Source organism: Colletes gigas, unplaced genomic scaffold, assembly GCF_013123115.1.
Source record: "Colletes gigas isolate AHSC1104 unplaced genomic scaffold, ASM1312311v1 Colletes_gigas_Sc00007, whole genome shotgun sequence".
Classification (NCBI taxonomy): domain Eukaryota; kingdom Metazoa; phylum Arthropoda; class Insecta; order Hymenoptera; family Colletidae; genus Colletes; species Colletes gigas.
Window position 1 is genome coordinate 2,889,953 of NW_025106636.1, and position 23,402 is coordinate 2,913,354.

The 23,402-nt window shown below is 41.3% G+C and overlaps 1 protein-coding gene across 2 annotated transcripts; it reads right to left on the bottom strand.

Annotated features, from left to right (window-relative positions):
* Positions 1–729: 729 nt before the first annotated feature.
* Positions 730–21,978, bottom strand: LOC122396143 (tachykinins). Of its 2 annotated transcripts, none has more exons than XM_043394289.1 (7): positions 21,840–21,978; positions 3,530–3,719; positions 3,161–3,451; positions 2,805–3,065; positions 2,245–2,452; positions 1,917–2,149; positions 730–1,849 (listed from the first exon to the last, which is right to left on the bottom strand). In XM_043394289.1, exons 2-6 carry the CDS (start codon positions 3,716–3,718, stop codon positions 1,974–1,976), a joined length of 1,125 nt encoding a protein of 374 aa, XP_043250224.1. In that variant the 5' UTR covers position 3,719; positions 21,840–21,978; the 3' UTR covers positions 730–1,849; positions 1,917–1,973. The 2 variants fall into 2 exon arrangements, with proteins under 2 accessions (XP_043250224.1, XP_043250225.1); XM_043394290.1 differs by lacking the exon at positions 21,840–21,978 and adding an exon at positions 4,512–4,621.
* Positions 21,979–23,402: the final 1,424 nt, after the last annotated feature.

Here is a 23,402-nt window from a genome sequence, read left to right on the forward strand (position 1 = left end):
AAATGTCACGTGCTCTGTTATAATTGTCATTGAATCGTCAAGTATTCTCTATCGCTGCCAACCGAAACAACCGAATCGTTTGTGTTGAAACATCAACGAAAACTTACCCGACTCTGTTGGCCGATACCTGTTAACCTCACTCTGCTCACGTGGCGAAAATTTAGTAAATATTTTTTAGTTTTTTCTTTAAATGTAGCAACTTTGCTTAGTGTTGGCCAAGAATTGATTATATATATGTGTATACAATGTAAAATTGACGGATAAAAATGAAGCAATTGATGCCCGTGTACAAAGTGTACGACTTTGTTTCGCAACTCGGTCTTTCGCCAGAAACTTTCTTTCCTGCGATCGAATCGATTTCGGACCTTTTCCTTATTTGAAGGTTTTTCGCAAAAAAGGTGCGTCTGCCAAAGGCAAAGTGAAGCTTTTAATGTTACCATAAACTTTGGAAATTTCCTTTTTACGATATGCGACACATTTGCTATGTTGCAAATAATAAATAGCTCAAAGTATTGGTTCGATTGATTAAAACGATGCATTGACTTTATTGATATGTATTTGGTTAATGGTAGGTACATAGACATACATTGTATCTACCAAACAGTATATGATGTATGTATATACGATATATATCTTTCATGTATTACCATACACGTTTGCATACCCAGTCACTTTCTTTCTCCGGTATTTGGTATATCGCAATAATGTAACTCTTACATTGGTCGCGGTATCAGGTGCTTAATGCTTAACAAGGACATTGAGTGACTCGTGGAAAATTTATGCTCTTCCGAGGTTCATCAGCAACATGTTTTTTTTCACATACAAACCTTGTACGAACATACATACATTGCCGTCCGAGACTGTACGAAAAGGCAATGGTTATACAGATTTAAGCTTTCTAACGATTCTTGCGACTCAAGAATAAAGGATAACCGATACTATGAAACTAAGCTTTGGACACATAGACTGTACAGTGATTGCAGCAACACTATCCCTGTTCCATAAGAACTAAATACACGCTCTTACGCGTTGTCGATCTTTTCATCTATATTTATAAATGTACATATATTCGCACAATGAACATTGTTCGTATTAGATTCTGTAAATAGTTTTTTCAATAAGAGAATGGTAAGCCAGCCAACTAATAGACAAAAGCGCGTCGGTATTTACTCGTGTTGATAGAATTTTCTTAAAACTTGGGCGAGATTCGTCGTCGAATTAAAAATCTTCTTGGAAATCGTGTACGACACGTTCTTGCGACCAAAGTACGACGGTAGTCAAGTAATACGACTCGTCGTTTCATCGAGAACGCTTATTATATACATGTACATATCCGCGCCTCAACATTCCGAGAAAAATATAATTCCTACCTATCACGATTTTAATTTATCCATTTATTCTTACATCATTCATCTGCTTCGAGTTGTACATACGTATGTATATCGTCTTTAGGAAAACCGATATTCGAGTACGTCGCGTTTCCCCTATTCATCGATGAAAGTTTCGAGCGGAAAGAGTAAATTTTCATAGTAGGCAAAGCCGATATCGGAATAAAAATAAAACAAATGATATTTATCGAGCCCATTGACCGCGGAATGAGAATGAAATTGTAGAGCGTAAATGGAAAATATTGTTTCGCAACGAACGCTCTAAATGTAACGACGATAGTCGATAGTCTGGCGATAAAATCGACGCGCACCCTGTTTTCGCATTTCTCTATTCGTTAAGTGGATCGGTTTAAACGAGAAGACTAGCATTGCACAATTGGTTGTTGCTGCTATTGTTGATATCGATGGTGCTGGTTGTTGTTGTCGTTACCAACCAGAGCAGCAACACCACCGCTGGATATCTAAAACATAAGAGAATGTTTCAATTTCTCAACGAATATCGTACAAAATATACATTTTACAAATTACCTAATCACGTCGAGGAGTTTCCATTCATACGCATCCTTTCGGTGTTAATTAACCGCGTTAAAAAGCTGCTGCTCGAGGTTGCAGAGGTAATGACTTTTTGCCTCTGACGCCCACGAACTTTCCACGGAACTCCCATCGCGGATTCTTTTTACCTCGAACTCCGAAATATCTGAAGGGCGATCGTTTCTCGATTTCGTATGCGGCCAGTTCGTTTCCTCGATCATTCGTCGGCCCTGTGTATAAAGAAATAATTAGGAGATCGAATCGGAAAGTACATACATTCGTACAATGGATATTGTACATATCGCGGATACGACGAAACATTTACCTTGATAGTCGATCGTTGTTCTCGAACTAGGCCCGTAAATCTGCGCCGCGTCCCTTTTACCTCTCATCCCGTGGAAACCCATTCGAGCCCTTTTGAACGATTCGCTAGGTTCCGTATCTTGAAAATCCGTGCCTCTTTTCTCATAATCGGACGGATTGATCGAGTAGTCTACGTAGTTGTCAAATATATCTTTTTTACCTCGCATCCCCTGGAAAATTTGTGCAGATTTTTACCCTCTACGTATATTCGTAGATGCGTTTTATTTTTGCTTGACCCCTTAACGTTCATGCCCGAGTCCGACTGCTTTGAAAAACAATATTTGTTTAATCCAACGGTTTGAGGGATGATAATATTTATTTTCCTTCAAATAATACGTTAGATACAACATTGCAATCAACAAAAACCGTATTTTTAGAAACAAATCCAATAAAGAAAACTGATCATTGTTGGTTTACCCGAAAAATGTGGGCGTTAAGGGGTTAAGCGATCGTTGCACAATATGTATAACATGTATATCGATTATTTAAATGGAGATTATGCAGTTGACGTTTTTAACTTACGTGGAAGCCCACAATAGCTCTTTTCTCAAGTTCCTCTATTGCGTCGAGCATCGTTTTCTTGCCTCTCATTCCTTGAAACCCCATCGGAGCCCTCTTCTCCCATTCTTCTAGGATTTCGTCCTTTTTATCGCGCATATCTTGGTATTTAATCGCCAGTAACCTCTTTTCATAATCTTCCGGATAGTCGAGCAAGTACGTTTCCTTGTTATTTCCGCCCTGGAATCCCGTAAACGCAGCTCTCCTTTCGATATCGTTCAAAATCTGTAAGATACGGAAGAGTAGAATTTATTCAAGTATTTCTGCGAATAATTTACACGCAGTTTTATATTTTTCGAATCGATCGAAGGCTGTTGTACCTCTTGCAAAGACTTTTTGCCTCTCATCCCCTGAAATCCCATCGGGGCGCGTTTATAATATTCATCCGTTAGCCAAGTCTTTTTCCCTCTGATGCTTTGTAAACCAGTCGGTGCTGGTACTCTCTTCTCGTACAGGTCGTCCGTAAAATAGCCATCCTCGAAATCTGGTATCAGCTTGTCCTTTTTACCCCTCATACCTTGAAATCCCATCGGTGCTCGTTTGTTGGTCTCCTCCGGAATAAGTTCGTTTTCGATATCACCCGTTATCGAATCTTTCTTTCCTCGCATACCCTACGTAACGTTAAACGTTGACAAACATTTGCAAGAGGAGCAAACGCGACGAAATATAGAAATTGGTCGATACTTCACTTGAAAGCCCATTGGTGCCCGTTTAGACGGTTGACCGTGCTCCGAGGACGCAAAGTCCTTTTTCCCGCGCATTCCTTGGAACCCCATAGGTCCGCGTTTATCGGGAACAGTATTCCCTGACGACGAACTGTCATCGGCAAATACGAACGTGATCGTCACCGCCAACAATAGGATCGAACGAACGATCATTCTGCAACAAAGAAACGCATAACGTTATTCCCATCGCCGTTATTAACCCTTTGCACTCCGAATTATATTTCAATTTTGTTACCAGCAGCTCCCAACGCTTTTTAAGTGTTTTATTTGAAATTTCCATGTTAAAATATCTGTTTTATTTACACTGTTGTTGCATTTTGTAATTTTCGAGTGTACGATATCTCTTTGGTTTGACGAAGGAGCTCCTGAGATAAAAATTGATGTAGGAATGCAAAGGGTTAACCGTTACTCGATGCATTTATTATTCTCTTTTATTTTTCTTTATCTCTCTGTTCATCGATCATTTTCTCGTTTGTGCGTGTGCACGGTTGATGGATGGATGTGTGAATCTGTACTGTCAATTACCTATCCCGAGAAGCGTGTCACCGATATTCGTGTTCATCGGTCGGAGAAGATCTGCACGCCAGCAGCTGTCAAGAACGAAATCTGATATTTTTTAGATATGTACGTGTACGCGTGTAGCCATCGAGATCGATACGCACGATCACTTTCGATATTTCCACGGGAACTCGATTCCGCGTGTCGTCCAGCTAGAAGATAAAAAGATTTGCCCCTGTTCGAAATCGAATCGAATCTCTGACGGACGTTTTACCAAAATCGAGGTTCAATATTCTTCCCGAGATTCGTTGGTGAATTTACCAAAAGTTTGATTCGAATAATAGAGAATAAACGAAAACAATCGACGCGCGTGTGTGTATCAATCGTGGGCATTTATTTAGACAACAGGTTCGGAAAGGTAGTTCCGCGTGGAGGCAGATATACCTACGGGGTGTGGTAAAAAGACTCGAAACCGATCGGTAAAAGGTTGCTGTTAACGAAGAGGCAGTCGCTGCGAATCGTCGAGGTCAGCTGGTTGGATGACGTCGAGTTAGCGGACCGAGGATTCCCTCTTAACCTCGACTCACTCGATAAAGAGACCGATGGGAGGAGAGAAAAAGGATAGATCGACGGGGGTTTCGGACGGTGGAAAGACAAGGGTTGGGAGGGAGCAGTAGGGTTGCCCGAGGTGGTTGTGTCGTCGTATGGGTAGATTCTGCGGTGAGCCAGCAGCTTTTCTTCACGGATCGGTCACTCGTGTGTAATCGTTGGAAACGAGCCTGGCTCTCCGTACTCCTCCATATACTTTCCCTTAAAATCGATGATTCGCAGCCAGGAAACTTTCTTTCGAAGGCGATACTTTACAGATAATAGGCAATTATCCATCGGGAATGCGCGAAAATTCGTTGACATGGAATTTTATTATTCCGCCGATTCCAGGCAAGATTCGATCGTAAAAGGTATACCGTACCTATCTGCACGTAGGTACATGCATATAGTATATTCAGTTTCGGTCTTTACGACAAGATTACGCAAGACGAAAAGATTCGGTTGTAAAATAGAACGGTTCCTGGCGCCGACCGCCATATCCGAATACGATATTTCGAACAATGTATCGAGATGTTTTCGGAGCGATGATGAAACAGAAATAGCCAGGTTGATTGTAAGGTGGGCAGCGATGCGTTTTACAGTTGTTCGTCGGGGTTGGTCCGTAGAACGAGGGAGGAAAAACACACCGACGAAACAGTTCCGAATCGTTGCTCTTCCCTTCGTAACGGGAATCAATCTCTTACGTTGCATTCTTCGAGATAATGCTGCTGCCCACGCCGTAACGCAACCACCAACGTTGACCTTTACGTTTACCTTTACCTTTACGATTAACGATTACCTTTAACTTTACGCAACTTTATTCGTACCGGGAACATTCGACCTGTTGTTAAACCAACAGTTGGGAAACTTTTTCGATCGACCACGATCCGAGTGAGTTGTGTCGACGGTTTAGAAAATGCTGACCACCAGATCGGTCGCGGATAATAACAAGGAAAGAAGACGCTATTTTAAATAACGTTTCTTTAATTAATTTGAAATAGGGAATACGCTATTGTTCCCCAATACCATCAGCATGCACGCCTCGTATGACTATGACGCGGTACGAACGACACGGGTGCAACGTTCCACCAGCACCTAATTAATATATTATTAATTTGGTCTTGCTAATTGGATCTCGGAAAATCGTGACCGATAATCGAAATTTTTAATCACCTTTCAAAGTGTCGATAATTTACGTGGTGGCAAGTATGCACAGGGTAGACAAACAATTACGAACATCTTAATCAGTTTTGCTGTCCAGTGTATGCACGTATCCATGTACACGTGATGTACATAAAAGATCGATAAGCAAGTAAGAGCTTTCTATCTTTCACTGGGATAGTGCATCGAAATTTTTAACATATCTGTGACATCGTGACGTTTCCAGACGAGTGCGCCACTTGTGTTGTTCGCCTTGTGTACGTTTACAAACTGAATAAATTTCATGATAAAGAAACTTTCGAGTAATATTCCGAATAATATCGAATACGACTACAATGTTACATTTCAAAGAATAATCTCATCAATTATTCCGCGACCCGGTAATTATTAACTTGAAATCGCGTGCTTGCGATTCGAATTCTTCTCGGGATTTCATAGAAAATGCAGTTTGCTCGTCTCGCGGGTAAAGCTTCTTTTCCGCAAATCTGGCACAATACGAACATCTACGTGTATTCATTTTCCGTGTAGAATCGCGTGATTGCGTGTATTCGGTGCCAGCTAATTTCTTCAATTTACTTGCGACTGCGTCGCGTCGTTGCATCGGGGGTGAAAAAAAACAGACCTTTCGAGACGAAACGAACGTTGTTTTCAGAAATTGTGCTTGTCACGAGAATCGAGCCGAGCTCGAGACAAACTGAACAAAAGGAAAGAAAGTTTGTAAGCGCGACAGCAAAGGATTATCGGAAGACGCAATAATGTTTCGTTCATTATTATCGTAAGATACGATCTTCCGTAACGTTAATATTTACCTTGTTTCCTTTGACCGTTAAAAATTTTACTGGCGATTTATTTATATAGCAATGTGCCGTCGAATCCAATAAACAAGACTACAAGCAGCGAGGATCGTAGCGATTTCGATCGGCCGGGTCTCGATGAATCTTTCGATATCTTTTTTGAGAACGTTTATTCGTTCGATGGTGTCGTCGATGAAGGCGTCTTTCGAAGATCCATTAGGCATATTGTACCGCAAAAGTATCGAATTTTCCATTTTGAATAACTTGCAAGAAAAGTTTATGTTGTCGTCCATATCAGCAACTTTGTATTTTTTTATCGCTGCTTATCGTAACCTTCTTCATCTTTCAACGATTAATCGCTGCAAATGACTATCGTTCTCGCGAAATTTATCGAATCGAATCGCACGTATCTTCAGTTTATTGTAACCTAGCGTATTTATTTGGGTAAAGTATGGCGTGAATCATTGAGATTTTGATCGTTCCGTTCCGTTAGAGGAACCAAGTTTCCAATTGGTTTCAATCAAGCCCAGTCGAATAAAACATACTCGTGTAAGCGTAGTACAAAAATCAATAGAGTTGTGTTTCACGTGGCATGAACGATAAGGAAAAGTTTAAGAGAATACCATGTACGGATACGAGATGCGAGCCTCGAGCAGCAAAATGTCTCAGCGAAATTTTAAAAAGGAAAGACCTCTTAAATTATTTGAAGAAACTCGAGAGAGCCTTTCAGCGAGATAATAGAGACCAAGAAGAAGAAGAAGAAGAAGAAGACGAAGATGATGAAGGTTACAAAAAAGACACTCGTATCGATTCAGATTTAGGAAGATCAAGAAAGGCCAAAGAGTTTTTGGCCCGTGCGAGTTCGCCCGTTAAATATTCTCTAAAATCATCTTACCAAGTATCTCGATCTATCGATCATGTTTCGCAACCACGGACCACCGATTACACAACTTTTCCCTCTAAATTTATCCGACAACACCATGCGAATGATCCAACGAAATGGCGATCGAGGAACTTTGAAATCAGCGAGAGCTGGTCAGAAGGAAACTTGGAACGGTTAGAGAACGAACATGGCGGTGATTGTCGACAGAGAATGAATCGTAAAGGTTCGTCCGTGCCATTGTTCGTTGCAAGAAACAAAGATCTTGCTCGTCCACCCTTCGTATATTCGGGATGCAAATGCGATCCCGCCGATCCGCGAGTTTTTCAGTCGAAATGCACCACTTTGTTTCCAATCACGGACGATTTAAACAGTTCAGAAATTCTTCGTTGCGAAGAATTGATAAAAAACGAGAAAGAGCTAAAACGTCGTCGATTTCGTGGATCACGGTCGATATTAGCCAACAGAAGAGCCTTGAAAAGTTGTAATTATAAACGAATCGAACGACCCACGCGTCGCGAAACGAAATTACCAGTGTTTGAAAGAGACTGCTGTCGGTGCTTTGGAACGAGGAATCCGAAGAGTCGAAGGAGCCGCGCTGGTGGAAACGGAGGAGCAAACATTTTATCGGAACAAACTGTAACTTGCAAAAACAATGCGGTTGAAGAACCATCGTGCAACACTCGACGAGGCGAAGAACGGTTCGATTCTCTCAATGGAACCAAGTCGGAGACGGTGGAACGTGATTTCGAAAACGTCGATAAGTGCTGCGCCACCGGAAACGGGAACGATCTTGATTTGGAGAACGGAACGAGCGTTTCTCGCGGTAAGTTTCGGACTGCCGTGCAACGAAATCGAAGAAAAGATCGACGACCATTTCCTCGCGACTCGAATCCAAAGTTACTACCGAGTCGAGCTGATTTTCCAACGAACCGGAACAATATCGAAAAGAGGTGGTCCGTGGTACGCCAGATCGATTCCTGTTCTTGCGTAAAAAGTCCATACTACGATCCAACGCCGAGAAGCGAATCGAGCGCAACCTGTTGCTGTGACCAGCATTACGACGACAAAGATTCGGTCGAGGAATCGGGCGAACGGTCGTCGCTAACGCCTATCGATTCTCCAAAGTCCAGTCCGGTTCGGTTTCCTCGACAAACCGTCGAGAAACATCGAAAGGATCCTCAGCTTGGGCACTGTTGTTACTGCAACGATTGTCGTTTGTTCGAACGAGCGGATCCTGCGGATACTGCGATATCGAAAGGAAACGTTAGAGTAGCGAAGCCGAGAGGCGACGATAGGAAAGTAAATTTGAAGAAAGTTCTCGTCTATCCACCTCCCGGAGAGACTGGACCGCCTCTAACGCTTTACAAAACAGCCTCGAATATTGATTGCACGGTGAGAGGAAATATGCATACGGGATTTCGTTACGACGTGACGTATGTACAAAAGTTTTCGAGTCCTGCCTGGTGTCCCGAGGAGGGCGTGCAAAAGTTCCTTCAACGGACAACGGACAAATGTGGTAGAAACCGTTTGCCCGATCACACATGAACACTATAGACATTCAGGGAATTTTGCTAAATAATCACTGGTTCCTCTTGAAAACTCCTCGTGTCTCTTCGAACCGGAACAAATAGCGGGAGAAAATAATAAAAACGACAGACGGAAACGCGCGTATATGTGTGTACGTATATCGTGACGCGCGAATTGAAAATATTATGTATAAGCGTCGCTTCTTCTTCTTTCATATCGAATAAAAAAGTTACGGAGGAATCGACGCAACGTTATATTGGTGGAGAAGAAAACCTTTTACGAAGATCCTCCTTTCGCGACGACTCTAACCATTTATCTGTACCATTGTCGAGTAAGATCCGAGTTTTACAATTATATCTTCTGCTTAATTATCGTACAATTTCCTTCAAAGCGCATTTATTTACAGACCGTGGTCGGTCTTTGCTATTTACCTTCGACAAATAAACAAACTATCGAGTAAACTGGATATTGCTCTACCGTCGATTATTTCTGGTATTTCGAAAAATCTCTAATAACTACGAGGATAAGGATCAGGAACATTTCTAGTAACTGCAAATTATTTAGTAGCTTGGACAATTTTGCTGCTGGCGACTCGTAGGTTTTTAGGGGATGGTGTGCAATTTCCTTCTTTATGATTGTCTTCTGTTCAAACTGGCCGCCCGTGGCAATAGGCAACCCGATTTAGACGTCTTGAAAACGAAGGGACGCAAGAAAAATCATTGAAATTGGAGAGCAAGCCCGCGCGGATGTAAATAATTCGATCGCGGAAGAAAGGATTATTTGACGGTCGACGCGATAGTTGTGTGACGATTGAAAATTAAAAAAGACAGGTTGTCGAGTCGTTATGTCGTAAGAAAATGGTCTCCGGGAGTGGCGGGTGGCAACCAAGCTAATCGAGTAAACGTAAAATTGCACAGTAAATTGCAAAGCCGTCCGTCCGCGTAAGCAGTGTCGAGCGTGATTGCTTCGGTGTTTGTTAAATCGTGTCTCTTCTAGTGTCGAGTCACCGAGTCCTCGATTACCCTACCGCCTTCTCCAACACTCGAGCGATTACTAGAGTAATTACTTGAACGAACTTTCAAGTTTACCCTCGCGATTCCTTAGCATCGCCGTCGCCGATTACATCTCGTGTCTCATTCTTTCCCCTTTTCTCGACAAAAATTCATTTCCCCGGCTTCGACAAGATCATCTCACGCACTCCGAAACAAAACTTTAAGACTTTAAAGACTTTAGTTATCTCAGACATGCAAAAATGCGCAATAGCAACAGTCGAAAGGCAAGAAATTTCAAGGCTGGACGGACGGTACGTTATTGAAAAACTCTGTCTAGAAAATGTTTATGGTGCGATAAGCCATTGAACGGAGTGCTTTTACGTAGCTTTACATACACATACGCACACTCAATTTAGAACCTTTTAAAGAATAACCACGAGTAATAATATAACACGTATGCATAACCTTCTACCACAATTTCCCGTAAAGATTTTACGCTTTCGATAAAAATGTCAATACCTATTCTGAATATAGAAACGGGTGACCGAGACGAGACCAATCGAATTCACCGATGCTCGTCCTTTTCTGCGTATCGGGTCCTCGAACTACATGTCACGAGTTTAACGCTACGTGTACGGAACTCGTCAATTTCACGGCTTTCAGATTCCATATTTAAAGTTACACAACTCACGACTATTATTACTTTGTTAGCCATTCCTGTTGAATTTCACGACACGAATATGTACACGTATGTTCTGATTTAAAGAAAAACCATACTTTCTACCGTTAAACTCGTAAATCCGGTTTCGTGTTCATAGTTGCCGCGTTGGACATCGTCCCTCGTATCGCGCGATTACAATTTTTCGGCTCGCGGAAAGATAGTTACTTTGGACTACGCGACGATTCCCTGTTGCATCGCGTGACCCAGAACCTTTGATTAAAAACCGTGCAGTGTCCCAAAGGGTTCGCGCCAACGCAAAATTTGTACAAAACGTTACGAAGCCGACTTACCGTTTCGTATTTCCGAACAAGATAGCTTCGCGCGACACGGAACACCGAACATTGTGCGCATCGAGTTCACGAGCAACAAGAACGCGTTCCAGAAACTCTTGTCCGTGGTAACGGAGCAAAAACTTTTCAAAAGACGTCCCAGATCCCATTCAGACTGTCGTTGATTGCGTAACAAACCCGCGAATCGTTGCCAGAGCAACAACCATCGCGACCGTTTCCCTTCTGATCCCAACTACCCTCTTCTCGCCATTTCCTTTTCATTAAGTAAACAGGCCTTCGACGATCCAACGATCCACCGAGATGAACCGCGATTATACGCGAAACAACTTGACTCGTTTAAACATTTTTCTTCGGCGAACTTGAACTTGCAATCGCGAGAAGGATTTCGGTTAAGGGTTAAATCCATGATCCGATTATTCGCAGTTATTCGTTTCCAACAGAATCATATAGTACAGATACACAAAGTTTAATAAAACAATGTTTGGCCGTTTTTTTTTGTAAATAACGATTTACGGAACAGTAAACTATTCGAATGGTCGATAAAGGTAACTTTAAGATGGTCGTTCGAAACCCAATTATAAGTTAGCAAAATCGGCACAAGTTTTTAATATCGTCGAGTTACATTTCGCCCGCTAGTACTTTTCTAAATCGTGTATTCGCGCGTTTTCTAATTTCGAAACTTCGGGAACGTTGTGTGTATTCGCGAGATGTTGCGTTTTAACGTAAAAGTATGGTATATACGTATTATATAAACGTATGTACTGCGCGGTATTTGAACGTCGGCAAGCGACACTTAACTGACGATTTGGCTCTTTTGCTCGATTCCTCGTAATTACTCCGGGTATTAATTATTAATTACCGCGGATTGTTGCGAGCGATCCTTCGTGCAACCTAGCTCGCTCCTCGCACCGTATTTCTCATTCATATAAATAACAACAACAAATATCGTTTTTATTACACCATACAACAGAAAATACTAACTCGACGTGGTCGAACAAACGATCTAAAAATGAGGGGAACAGTGTCGGAACTATTTTAGCTGTTAGAGTCCAGTCTACCATAAACATTCTCACAAATTTTTAAAATGATCCAAATTGTGTTAAACAATCGTGTATCTTATACTTGAACTTGGACCGTTTGCCTTTCAGTGACAATAATGGATTGGTCATAGACAGTGAAAAGTACGCGTGAGAACGCAAGGAAGGGTTTTCGAAAGAAAGAACAAACAGCGGATGATAATCTAACGCGGTTGCTTTGCGCGGAAAACGGAATTTCTCGTTTACTGGAGCTCGAATGCCACTATCGTATCGCGTATCATATCCACGTGCTGTCACAGGATTCTGTAATTTCAAAGTGCGATTGAGAACCGAGGATGGTCGAAATATCCGATAACATCCGCAAATAAGTGACTCGAACGGACGTTATACCTATAATATTTTTAATCATCGTCGACCATAGAACGGCGAAGAAGATCGTGTTCGATCGAAATATTTCGAAGACATCTTAATCGTGAAACGCGTTGTTGGTCGCGTTCAACAAAATTAAAATGTAGGTTTGCGCGCAAAGAAAGAGCCGAGTTACGCCTTTTCGGTTTAGTACGACGATATTGCTTGGTATAAAAAGGCTCGAGAACGTCCCGATGAAAATTAAGGAATAAAAATGTACGCGTCGTCGGGGGAGAAAGAAAAAATGAGAAATCAACCGCGAGATGATCGCGTTTGCCGTGGATTTACCGACGACTCGAACAATTTCACGACAAAGGCTATACATACAACGTCGTGTAGTTTATAGTGATTGCTGCTCTTAGACTCCCACAGGGGGGTTGTACAATCTTGAAATCTTGACACGCATACAGACATTTAGCGGGTATTCACGATATCGTAGAGGGTACACGGTTTCTCTGTAATTTTTCGAGATACTAAAGCGACAGATTGCACGAGTGCTATTAAAAATTATGTTTACTTTCTCCCCCCTTTTACCCGTCCATCTCCGGTACGCTTCTGAATCCGGATCGCCAGACATTACGACGCTCCCGACTAATAAAATTAATTACACGCGGCTTTATTACAAGATTTCCAGTAAAAATACACGCGAGAGGGCATCCTCGTTAAAGCAAAGCTAGCGAAAAATTGAAAAAGTCGAATCTCCGACGAGCATTAGATTTTAAAATATCAATCTTTCTTATTCGAGGATAATTGATAATCATCCGGAGGGATTATAACGTTCGTAAAATTGAAATTGTCGATCAAACGTCACGGCCAGTCCATTATTCTTCGTTTAACTAACTACCTAATGTTCCAGTATAACATTATCGCGCGATTTATTACCGACAATGAGACCTAACGAATATGGCGTCACCGTGGCGAAGAAAACGACGAGGAAGTTTTGCCGATAAACCCTTTGAAATATTCTCACGCTATGTATTAATAGTGTCTGCGAAACATGGACGTTATCGTTAATATGTATGGAATGGAAACGTTTCGTTGCTTTAGTCTTGGGAAGAGGTTTCACAAAGGCTTTTAAAATATCTACCCCGTGTCGTCGCCGCCGCCGCTTTCTTCCTCCGTCACCATTCTACTTTGCTTCCGTTCATTCAAGCCGTAGAAGAGTTTGATACGTTTTTAAGAGGGCGATAAAAAAGATCGTCGAATGCACAGTGTTTCGTCTTACAAGATTACGGGAGTGGATCTTGTAAAACGTTACGAGCAAAAGCAGAATATTGGATAGGTTACAGGCAAACGCGAGAAAATTGAAACGTAATATAATATTGGCTACGTTTTAAATCAAACCATACAGTAAAAATGTTTGTTTACCCTCCTCCTCCGCCTTGAATTTTGAAAAGTTTCCACTTTGGAAAGGAAACGAAATTACTCGTTTCGAGAGACAACGCGCGCTCTTCCGTTGAAACTCACGAATGGAATGTTTCCTGCGATCCACCGACGCTTTCAGTAGAACAGGTTTTAAACGGGCGAAACAAGCTAAATAGCTCGGAGCCGCGACCTTTTCTTACACTGCGCTCTTCTCGTACAATCTTCCAACAGTCGTTAGTTGTGTGTGTGTATATATGTATACGCGTATTCTCGTGGGTGTAAAAAAAATGTTAACGACTAATTGTTAATCGTTAAACAAGACGGTAATCAAATATCTTCTATATTCGGTAAAAGGCGTGAAAAATACGGGAAATAAAGCAACGTTAGACGATGTCGCGGCGTGGCCATTTAGCGCGTTAAAACAATACGCTTGCACGTATGTACATACATAGGTACTTACATACTCGAGTGGTTGCACGCGCGCTCCTTTCGTTCGCTCAGTGTTTCGGAAAGTCGAGTCGGCTACCGTTTTATCTGCAATCTCCACAATATCGGAGCTTGAACTGTCACGGCCAACCCCGCAAACGGAACTTTTAAAGTGAAACGACCCTGCTACGCCTATCGGTGTTTCCAAATCTAAATCTGTTCACCCCTGGCAAGCAACTACATACTTGGGAAAGATTAAGATACATGTTCTCGCCATGTTTTATTCTTAAATTTTTTTTTAGACGGAGTCAGTGCATTTTTCGTCGTCCCTATAACAGAACTATAAGAATATATACGCAAATATCAGAAATTTATTTTTCAGACTGTTCGAATATCGTTAATCGCTCGCCTCGATTCGTTGGGTTACGAATGTTTCCAAGTTTTTTAAGCGATATATATATGTATGTAACGAACTTGGATAGCACGGTAAAGCAATTTTCATTCTTCGGTTACGGGAAAAGGGCAAACAACAGAAACCGTGGAGTGAGATTTAATTCTTATCGACGTCTCATCTCGATTCTCCATAACGTGTCGCGCGTCGCATCTGACGCGGATAAATTGTAAGAACAGCCGAGGGATCCATACGCGTTCGCCAAAAGAACAAGTCTGATGGAACAAGATTACAACCTACACATACATATGTATATGCTAAATAGGAGATAAATAACTGTCAGCATTTTTTACCACAAGCCATGATGGAACAACGTGATTTTACGTCCCCCCATTCTTTCATTTCGAGAAACAATGTTCGATATCTCTGCTAAAAATACGCGAGACTAGGGCAATTCGAAAATTTTCATAACGATGCCGTTGGTAACGTGGTAATTCTAACGCGTTTACGTACACATAATAGAATAAATTTCCTCTTTACGGTTTAAGGCAGGCATTATGGTTGCAAATTGCTTCGCAATCTTCAATAGTCGGTTTCCTCGGAAGAATGATATTTTAACGCCATCGTTAATTTTTCAAAGCCGCGTCCTGTCGACGCTCGGAGCGTTAAATGCACCTGTTTCGGGATCGCAAAGAGATCTCGATTTTACGAGAAAAAGATCTTGGAAATATCGAACGAATCAAGGAAACGTTTAAATCTCCTGTTAATCGTTGAAAGAAAAGTACATATTATGCGTTTAAATTTTAGCCAAGGAGAAAGAAATATTTAAGGAAACGAGTGGGATCGCGAAAGGAAAGAATCACCGCGTTAAACTTTACTATCGTCCATGGCGTTCTGTCGCGTCGCGTAACGTCGCGTAGCGTCCTATCGAAGAGATCGATCCATAATTTATGGAATTCCGGTAGCAGAGTTAACGACTCCCCCGAGAGACCCCGGTTTACAACTTAACAATAAGGTAAAACAATCCAACTGCATCGCGTCTATATCGTTCATTTAACGGCTTCGTAGAACATTCGATGGCGGAATACAAAAATCGATCGGACATCATAAAGCTATACGTCCATAGATATTTCTCGTACGCTTGTAAATAAATTTATCCAACCATGAATCTAACGGCGATCAAATTTACACGAACAACGCTCGAAAAACAATTAGAATTAAACGTATATGTAGGAAAAGAGCACGCGAAAGAATCCGCCGTTTCTATAAAATCTGTTGGCATCAATAACTTTAATTTTGATGGCTTTAAAACATAATTTTTCTCTGTTATTTTTTTCTAAACTCATCCAGCAACCGTTACGACGATGATATATCGCCAGCTTATCTTATGGCGCGGCTTTTATCGTATGTTTTTTCACGATACGTTCGGGAGAAATGTTTAACGATTTGAATTGCTCGACGAAACGGTTCTTATTCGTCGAAACTGCGATACCGCCGCGAGCAAAGGTTTACCGTGGTCGTCGTTTATCTTTCAGTTTAAAACGAGCAAGTAAATCGAGAGAAAATTAATGACCCCCCTTTTCCGTTCGCCGCCTAATCCGAGAAATCTTACCGCGACGGATTTCAAGTATTCAACGCGAAAATACACCAATGGATTTGCTTGCTCGGCGAGAACGATTTTATTTCGGTGAGTCTCCCTCCTGTCGGCTATATAAATTACATTCGTTTTCTCAAACAATTTTTCCCTCGGGAAGCAATCGCGTTCTCGACAGTCTTGGTAAATTTCGTTCCAGTACTTGGTTAAGATTCCACGTTCGCGAAACGCGTTCAATTGTATAATACGCGCGTATATAGAAATAGGTGTCGCGAAATATTCCTCGTTTCCTTTCCATTCTGTTTCGATCGCGAGTAGAAACTCTGCCTGGCGGCGAGACAAATGATATGTATTCCGTTTTGGTTCGTGACGGTCCATCAAGAATACACGTGTAAGCTCCTTGTTCGTAGAATCTTTTCGCGTTGCTATCTTCGTCATCGTTTCTCGATATATTACATACATTTAGGTAGTTTCTTATAGTTTCAAAAATAGTTTAAACGCAATAGTTAATAGCGACACAACACAATAGACTATGTATATCATTTAGTAATACTCGGTTAGTAGGTTAAAAATCTTTTCTATTCTAATAGGGTCGCTCAGAGGCGCCGAAACATAAATTTTAATCAAACTTTCTTCTATACGACTCCTCCTCGCGTATGGAAATATATAATCTTTCATGCCATTCCGCTGACACTGGTTCCACTCGATTCCAACTACACCTATCTGTTCCAGTTCATCGTACATTCAAGTTTCGAGCCTCTTTAAATCCCAAACCTATAATTCTTTCAAACAGGTTACCAGATTCACAGTTGCATTATTAACCACCGTAACCACCAGGTCTCCCATACTTGTGTTCAAATGTAATTTAGAGATTCGAAATTTTGTGGAGAACATTTGGGTTTGAAACAGCTTACGAAGCCGCACTTGAGATAGTACAAACTGAAGAGGTGAAATAATTTGAACAAGAAATTCTTGCTTTTGCGAAAAGTTATTTAGACAGTCAGCTTCCCCGGGAGGATTATAGAGAACTCCTCGAGAGTTAAATATAATTTTCCACCGCGGTGTTCCTCCTTTATTGGAATATCTTTAAACGTTTCAGGGACCAGCCATTGCACAAGGCAGATACAAAAGCAATTTATTCTTTAACAATTCTCTTATTTCGTGATCATCGTTTCAACTATCAACGGAAAAGAAAAGCAAAAATACATTTTTGCAAGGCAATCAATGATCAGACGGTTTATTGATAAAAAGTTGCTACAATTTGTATTGTTCGATAGAAAATGACCGATCGTAGCTTTTTAGTCGGCGAAACGCATGCAGTTTTTGTTCTTTGCCGGTTATTAGAAACGGCGCGGCGCGGAGGCATAGCTACGCGTATTTCCTATTCAACGCGCAACTCTCGATCGGGGTAAAGCTTTTTTATCGTATCCCGATAGGTTGCAGAGCTTGATCAAGCCCGAGCGATAACGGAGAAGTATCCAATTACAAACGGATTAGCAGCCGGCTAACCCGCAATGAGAAAACTCGTTGCTTAGCGAAACGACGAGCCAAGAGTTTCCAGATTCCGTTCCCTCGAGCCTAGTTAATCGACGATTTGCCGCCAACCAGCCGCCATCGACACCCCATCCTCCACCTCTTTTACCGCTCTTCACATTTCACTTACATTATAATTCCACTACAAGTCATTTACTTTTCCTCCCTACAAAAGTTTATATGTATATTCGCATCTAAACGAGAGCTTTGTCTATCGTTGCTTGTAATTCATTTCCAAGTGGTATACCAGTCCCTATATTTACAGCTTTAAAAAATTAGTCGAGTTAGATGCGCTGTTCCCCGTGACTCGCGAGGCTTCTCTCAATCTACCCTTTTACTGCGTTGAACTCTCCTTGTCTTATCGCGTCGAGCGCTACGAAATTCTCGAATCTCTACCTCTTGGACGGTAGATGCATTTTTTATACGGCCAGACTAGCCTTTTTACTTTCGATTTACGAATACCGTCCCGATAAACAGCTTAATGGTTTTCCAATCGCCAGTAGTTTTATCTTTACTAACGTTTACACGAAATAGCAGGTACGCGTATACAATTTCCTCTTATTCCATGTTGCAACGATGTGTTAAACCAAAGAGGCGCAAGAATACAGAATTTATTTATTTAAACGACAAGTAGCGTGCGCGCCTTATGGCCCGACCGGAGACTCGTTTCGCGAATACACGAGTTAATAATTATTTTGAATAAAAAGAAATTTAAATGCCCAGTCGTTGGAATCAACTTTCGGAATGCTGATGATTAACCGATGCGACTGCATTGTTATCGATATTTTGCAACTTCCGTAATTGTATCGCATTATACGCGCCAACTCGCAGCGCGTAAAAGTTTTAATTAAATCTTGATCTTTAGGGTCGCCAGGTGCTTACCACCTACCATTACTTTGAACGACAAACAGGATATTTTCCCAACTTTATCTAATCATACGTATGTATAGTTGCTGCCTTGTAATCTCGTCGTTGGTTTAAACTTTTCCAACGGGCGTGATATTTCGCGGGTTATCAAAATGCAGAGACCTGGGATTGCAAACTAATTTACCAGAGAGATTATCATCGATGCCTCGAGAGTATAGAATCAATTTTCGCGTTTTCGAAATATATCAATCGTACCGTCTTTTAGACGAATGCTCGCGTACGAAATCAATACATATGTACCTACATACATACAGATGGAACGGATAAGAAGAATAACCGCTCCATTATCTAGGAAATCAAGATGTAGCAATTCAGCGTTTCTCTTCCTCGATAGAATATGTATGTATGTATGTATCTGACGGCTGGCATTATATTGTACATATAAGGGCAAATCATTCTTAATCGTAAACGGGGAGATATTCGAGCCGTGACTGATTAATGAATAACGAACAGACCTACTACTTTGGCCCAGCGTATTTTTCTACATATTTACAGCGCATCTGTTATCACTAGAGCAGAACTAGACCGTACACTGAACGTCGAATATTGGACGGACTCGGAGAAACGATGAAATTACAATACATAAGTGCATAAACGGTTTCAGAGCGACACAATCGAGAAATACATGCACGTAACGATTCTGCTGGTCGATTAACGAAATACACAGGCCACGTCAAAGAGACACGTTTTCCCCGCACGAGTTTCGTAAAAAAACGGGGGAAAAAACCTATTTCGCTCGTTCATCGGATTTTAATTGCGTTCGGAGTCGTGAATTTATTTCAAAGTTTCCTCTCGTTGGTTATTTATTTATTAAAGAGATTTTAAAAAGATTTATTAAACGGCTGATCGTTGATTGTACGGCGTATTGTTTGTAAACGATCGATCGTTTCAGCCGGCCTGTTGCTCTTGAAAAACGACGCAACAACGTTACGCTAATTTCGAATAACGCGAGTTGCACGCGGCAAAACGTTAAGAAAACGTACGATCGTTTGAAGAAAATAAGCTCGGCCCTTTCTAGGGAACAAAGTTACCTACACTGCGGATATACGAGTATGTATGTACATAGGTGCGCTCGAGCAACGTTTCGAACAAGTGGTTACTTAATGTTTTCACAACATTGGTCCGCGAACTTGAAGAGCTTACGGACGACGATGGTACAACTAATTTGTGAGTGTGGAGACGTTTGTTGTCGGTAGGTTTCCGATAAATTGCGTAAACGTTTGTCGCGAACAAAAGCACGAGATCGACAGGGTCGAGCGGCGATCCGAGGTTCGCTACGTTCAATTATCTCGGGGACTAGACAATTCGAGACGGAAGTTTGCATTCCCTAAGGCGACCAGGCAAATTCGGTGCTGGCAAATTAAAGCGTCGCTTTATTACGGACACCGGAAGGGTGGAGGGTGACTTTGATACGTGACGAGGAACACTACACGGTTACTACCGCTGCCAAACGTCGGCATCCTCCTCTTCTCGCGTCGAATCGTAAGCGAATCGAATGGCCTGTACGTGTTTGATAATTGGCCTCGTGTACCTGAGATTAATTTTGCCCGGGTACATTCATGCGATGGTACATGCTCTTGCGTTCGATTCAACGCTCTTCTCTTCCTACCGAAGAATATCGAAACTTATCGGGTATTCGATACACGACGCAACCGTTCGCTTCGCTCTCCATTGTCTCGTACCACGAGAATTTCCAAATAACTTTCTCGTTAGCTCGCGTTGTTCCCGTACAATAATAACACCCTCGTTTAAAATTAACTAACAAGCCGTATAAAAATACTCTAAACCATCCATGTTTCGAAACCATCGATTTTCTCGCCGAGGCTGTAACTTTAAAATTCATATTTAGGACATTTATGGGCTACTACAGTTACATACGATAGGTACGCATTTTTTTCGAGAATTTTTACGAGCTTCTTAACATATTGAGAACCTATCTACAAACATTCTCCTTAAATATGTACAATAGAACTGTATGCAATGTGAGATTAAAGATAACATTAAGAGGATCTGGACGAAATGTTTAGAAAAAGACACGTAACCCCGAATCTTTCGACAAATCGAAAATATAGAATGATACTCTTTCGACAGGATACTTTTGTTTTCAAGAAAATTCATTTTAATCGTTTCCATGGTGCGATCAAGCACGATTCGGCGAGCGCGTCTGATCATTACTCGACGTTTCTACTTGCCTCGGTGTTCTTAAATATTGATCGTAGTGTGGCGATATTGTTTGTTTTTCGTTCTGATTACCGTTTTCCGAGTGGTTACGACACGTTCAAACAAACTATGCCTTATCGACGTCGATGGTTTATTATTTAGCACTTGACACAAGTAGAAATGACGAGCAATGGTGAAACGCGCGTACCTAAGAAAATTTCGATCTCGATAACAAACTTTTCACTATATCTTTTTCATAGAAAACTAATGTTAAATATATTATCGTGACATTGCCTTTGTTCCATCGATGCTGTTTTAAATAATATTCTTCTTCTTTTTCCTCGCAACATTTTGTCACGAGCGGACGCGTGTCGTTATTTTCATGCATTTCCTCGTTTTCGTTCGAATTTTAATAATTGCCCGTGCACGGCAGACCTTGAGCGTTAAAATATCTTTCGAATCCTTTGAAGCGAAGGATTCAGTATGCGTTATATCTGCCAATATTGTACAAACGACGCTTCCTATTGTTTCAATGAAAGTTTGTCTTTGGAAGATACATAGAGCGTATGTAGCACGTACATACAAAGGTACACGTTGACTGTAGCTACGACAGCCAGGAATACAGGAATGCTCAAAGAGTTTTAAAAAGACGGTGCATGTAAAAAGTATCCTAGCCAAGTTTCAGAATAAATAAAAATAATAATAAAAAAAAAGAAAATGTTAAAGTTTCACAATTAATATGATTACTAGGCGATGTTGCAAAGTACAATACATCGGAGAGAAATCGTTAGACGAAGTTTATCCAGCAAAACGGATGTGAAACGTGGACAGTATAAATTACCGAACGAGCGAAATTCTATTCCCCCAGGAAATGTTGTGAAATTTCGTGCGGTGAAAAATACATGAAAGAAAATTTGGTACATGCTCGAACTTGGTGGTCGAAGGTTGTATTAAAAGATTGTACGAATGGATCTCCTACCTTTCTCAGGTGGATACAAAAGTGTTCCAACCAAGCAGAGAGGTCGTTTACTTGGACGATCTGCTCGAAACGAAGAATTCGTCGGTCAGTTCACGGAATAAAGGGTGATTCAAAGGTAAGACCTGCTCGATGTGACGGACAACGATGGACTGACGCTCCGCGTGCTTCACCTTATACATAGGCCGGCGTAGTGACGTCACAGATCACTGGGACCAATGGGAGACACCGGAGCTTGCACCTCCATCGGGGACAGAAATATAACCGTACCCCTTCCGTCATGTATGCCGGGGAGAAACTTGTGGTTTTCTCGATATCCACTGCCCACCGTATTTGGATAACCAACGACTCCCCCCCTTCCTCTCCCCTGGTTTTCCCTCTTGCTTTTTTCACCATTCATTCACATTATCGACAATATTTTCGAGACGCGACAGGATCGATAAATCGATCGAACGTTCTATCATCGTGCAACAATTAACACCCGATTCACGGACATTGATTGCACATTTTTTTATCATCGAAACCCTTCGTGTTGGCCAGACGGTTTCATTAAAATTCGCTTTTCCTTTTCACTAACTTTTTAAACATGGAATCTCCCACCCACCCAAATTTACTAAGAATCTTTATTCTTTGCTTGTGTACAACTTACAACCCTCATTCTGGTCTGCGCTAAAGGTTCGCGAAATAAGAGTAACTTGAAAAAATTTTAACATTCTGCTGTTATGATTTGGGGAACGAAGAAATTCATCCCTCGTTTGTTCAACCGATAACGTTGCGAATAGAAATTTCGAAACGTAGGCGATATTCTATGAGCAGAACGATATCGAGAGGAATTTAGCCATTTTGGATAGAATTGTTAATGCACGGTTACCTAACAATATCACGAAATGACATTACACATTGTTTATATTCGATATTAGACATGATTAACGCAGTTAATACCGAGCTCCGATGAATATTCATACCGGTTTCTCCAATCTAGCGGGGATCCTTACCAAGTTACACGTATAGAATCGAATAGATACATACATGTATCAACCGACGATGTAACTTTGTACCGTCGATCGAATAATTCGCTTTCTAACTATGTGCAAAAGTTTGGAGAAATCTTTATTCGTCTAGACATTGTTCAATTAATTCGCAATGGCAAGTTTATATTGCAGAACGTTAGGGACACATTTATTTTACTATCGAGACGAGATAAAGCCTTTAAAATAAAATGAAAACACTGTTCGATAGATAGGCAAGATCGTGGAAACAGATGCTCTCGTTGTCGACACGGGAGATCGAACACGAGTATCGCATTAGTGCTGCTTAATCGTAACCGTATTATTTCGAGAAATTTGTTCCTGAAATCGAGACAATATTTATAACCGTACCACGCTGTGTGTTTTTCATTCGATAATCCGCGATATTGAGCGAAGAATGGGGCTCGAAACCAGCTTGTTTATCGATCATCGAAAAATATACATATGTAGAAGGGTTACGAGCGTAGACACGCATGACGCAAAGTAACTTGGGGACGATATATGTATCTCAAGAAAAATAGCATGTCAGCTTTTCTAA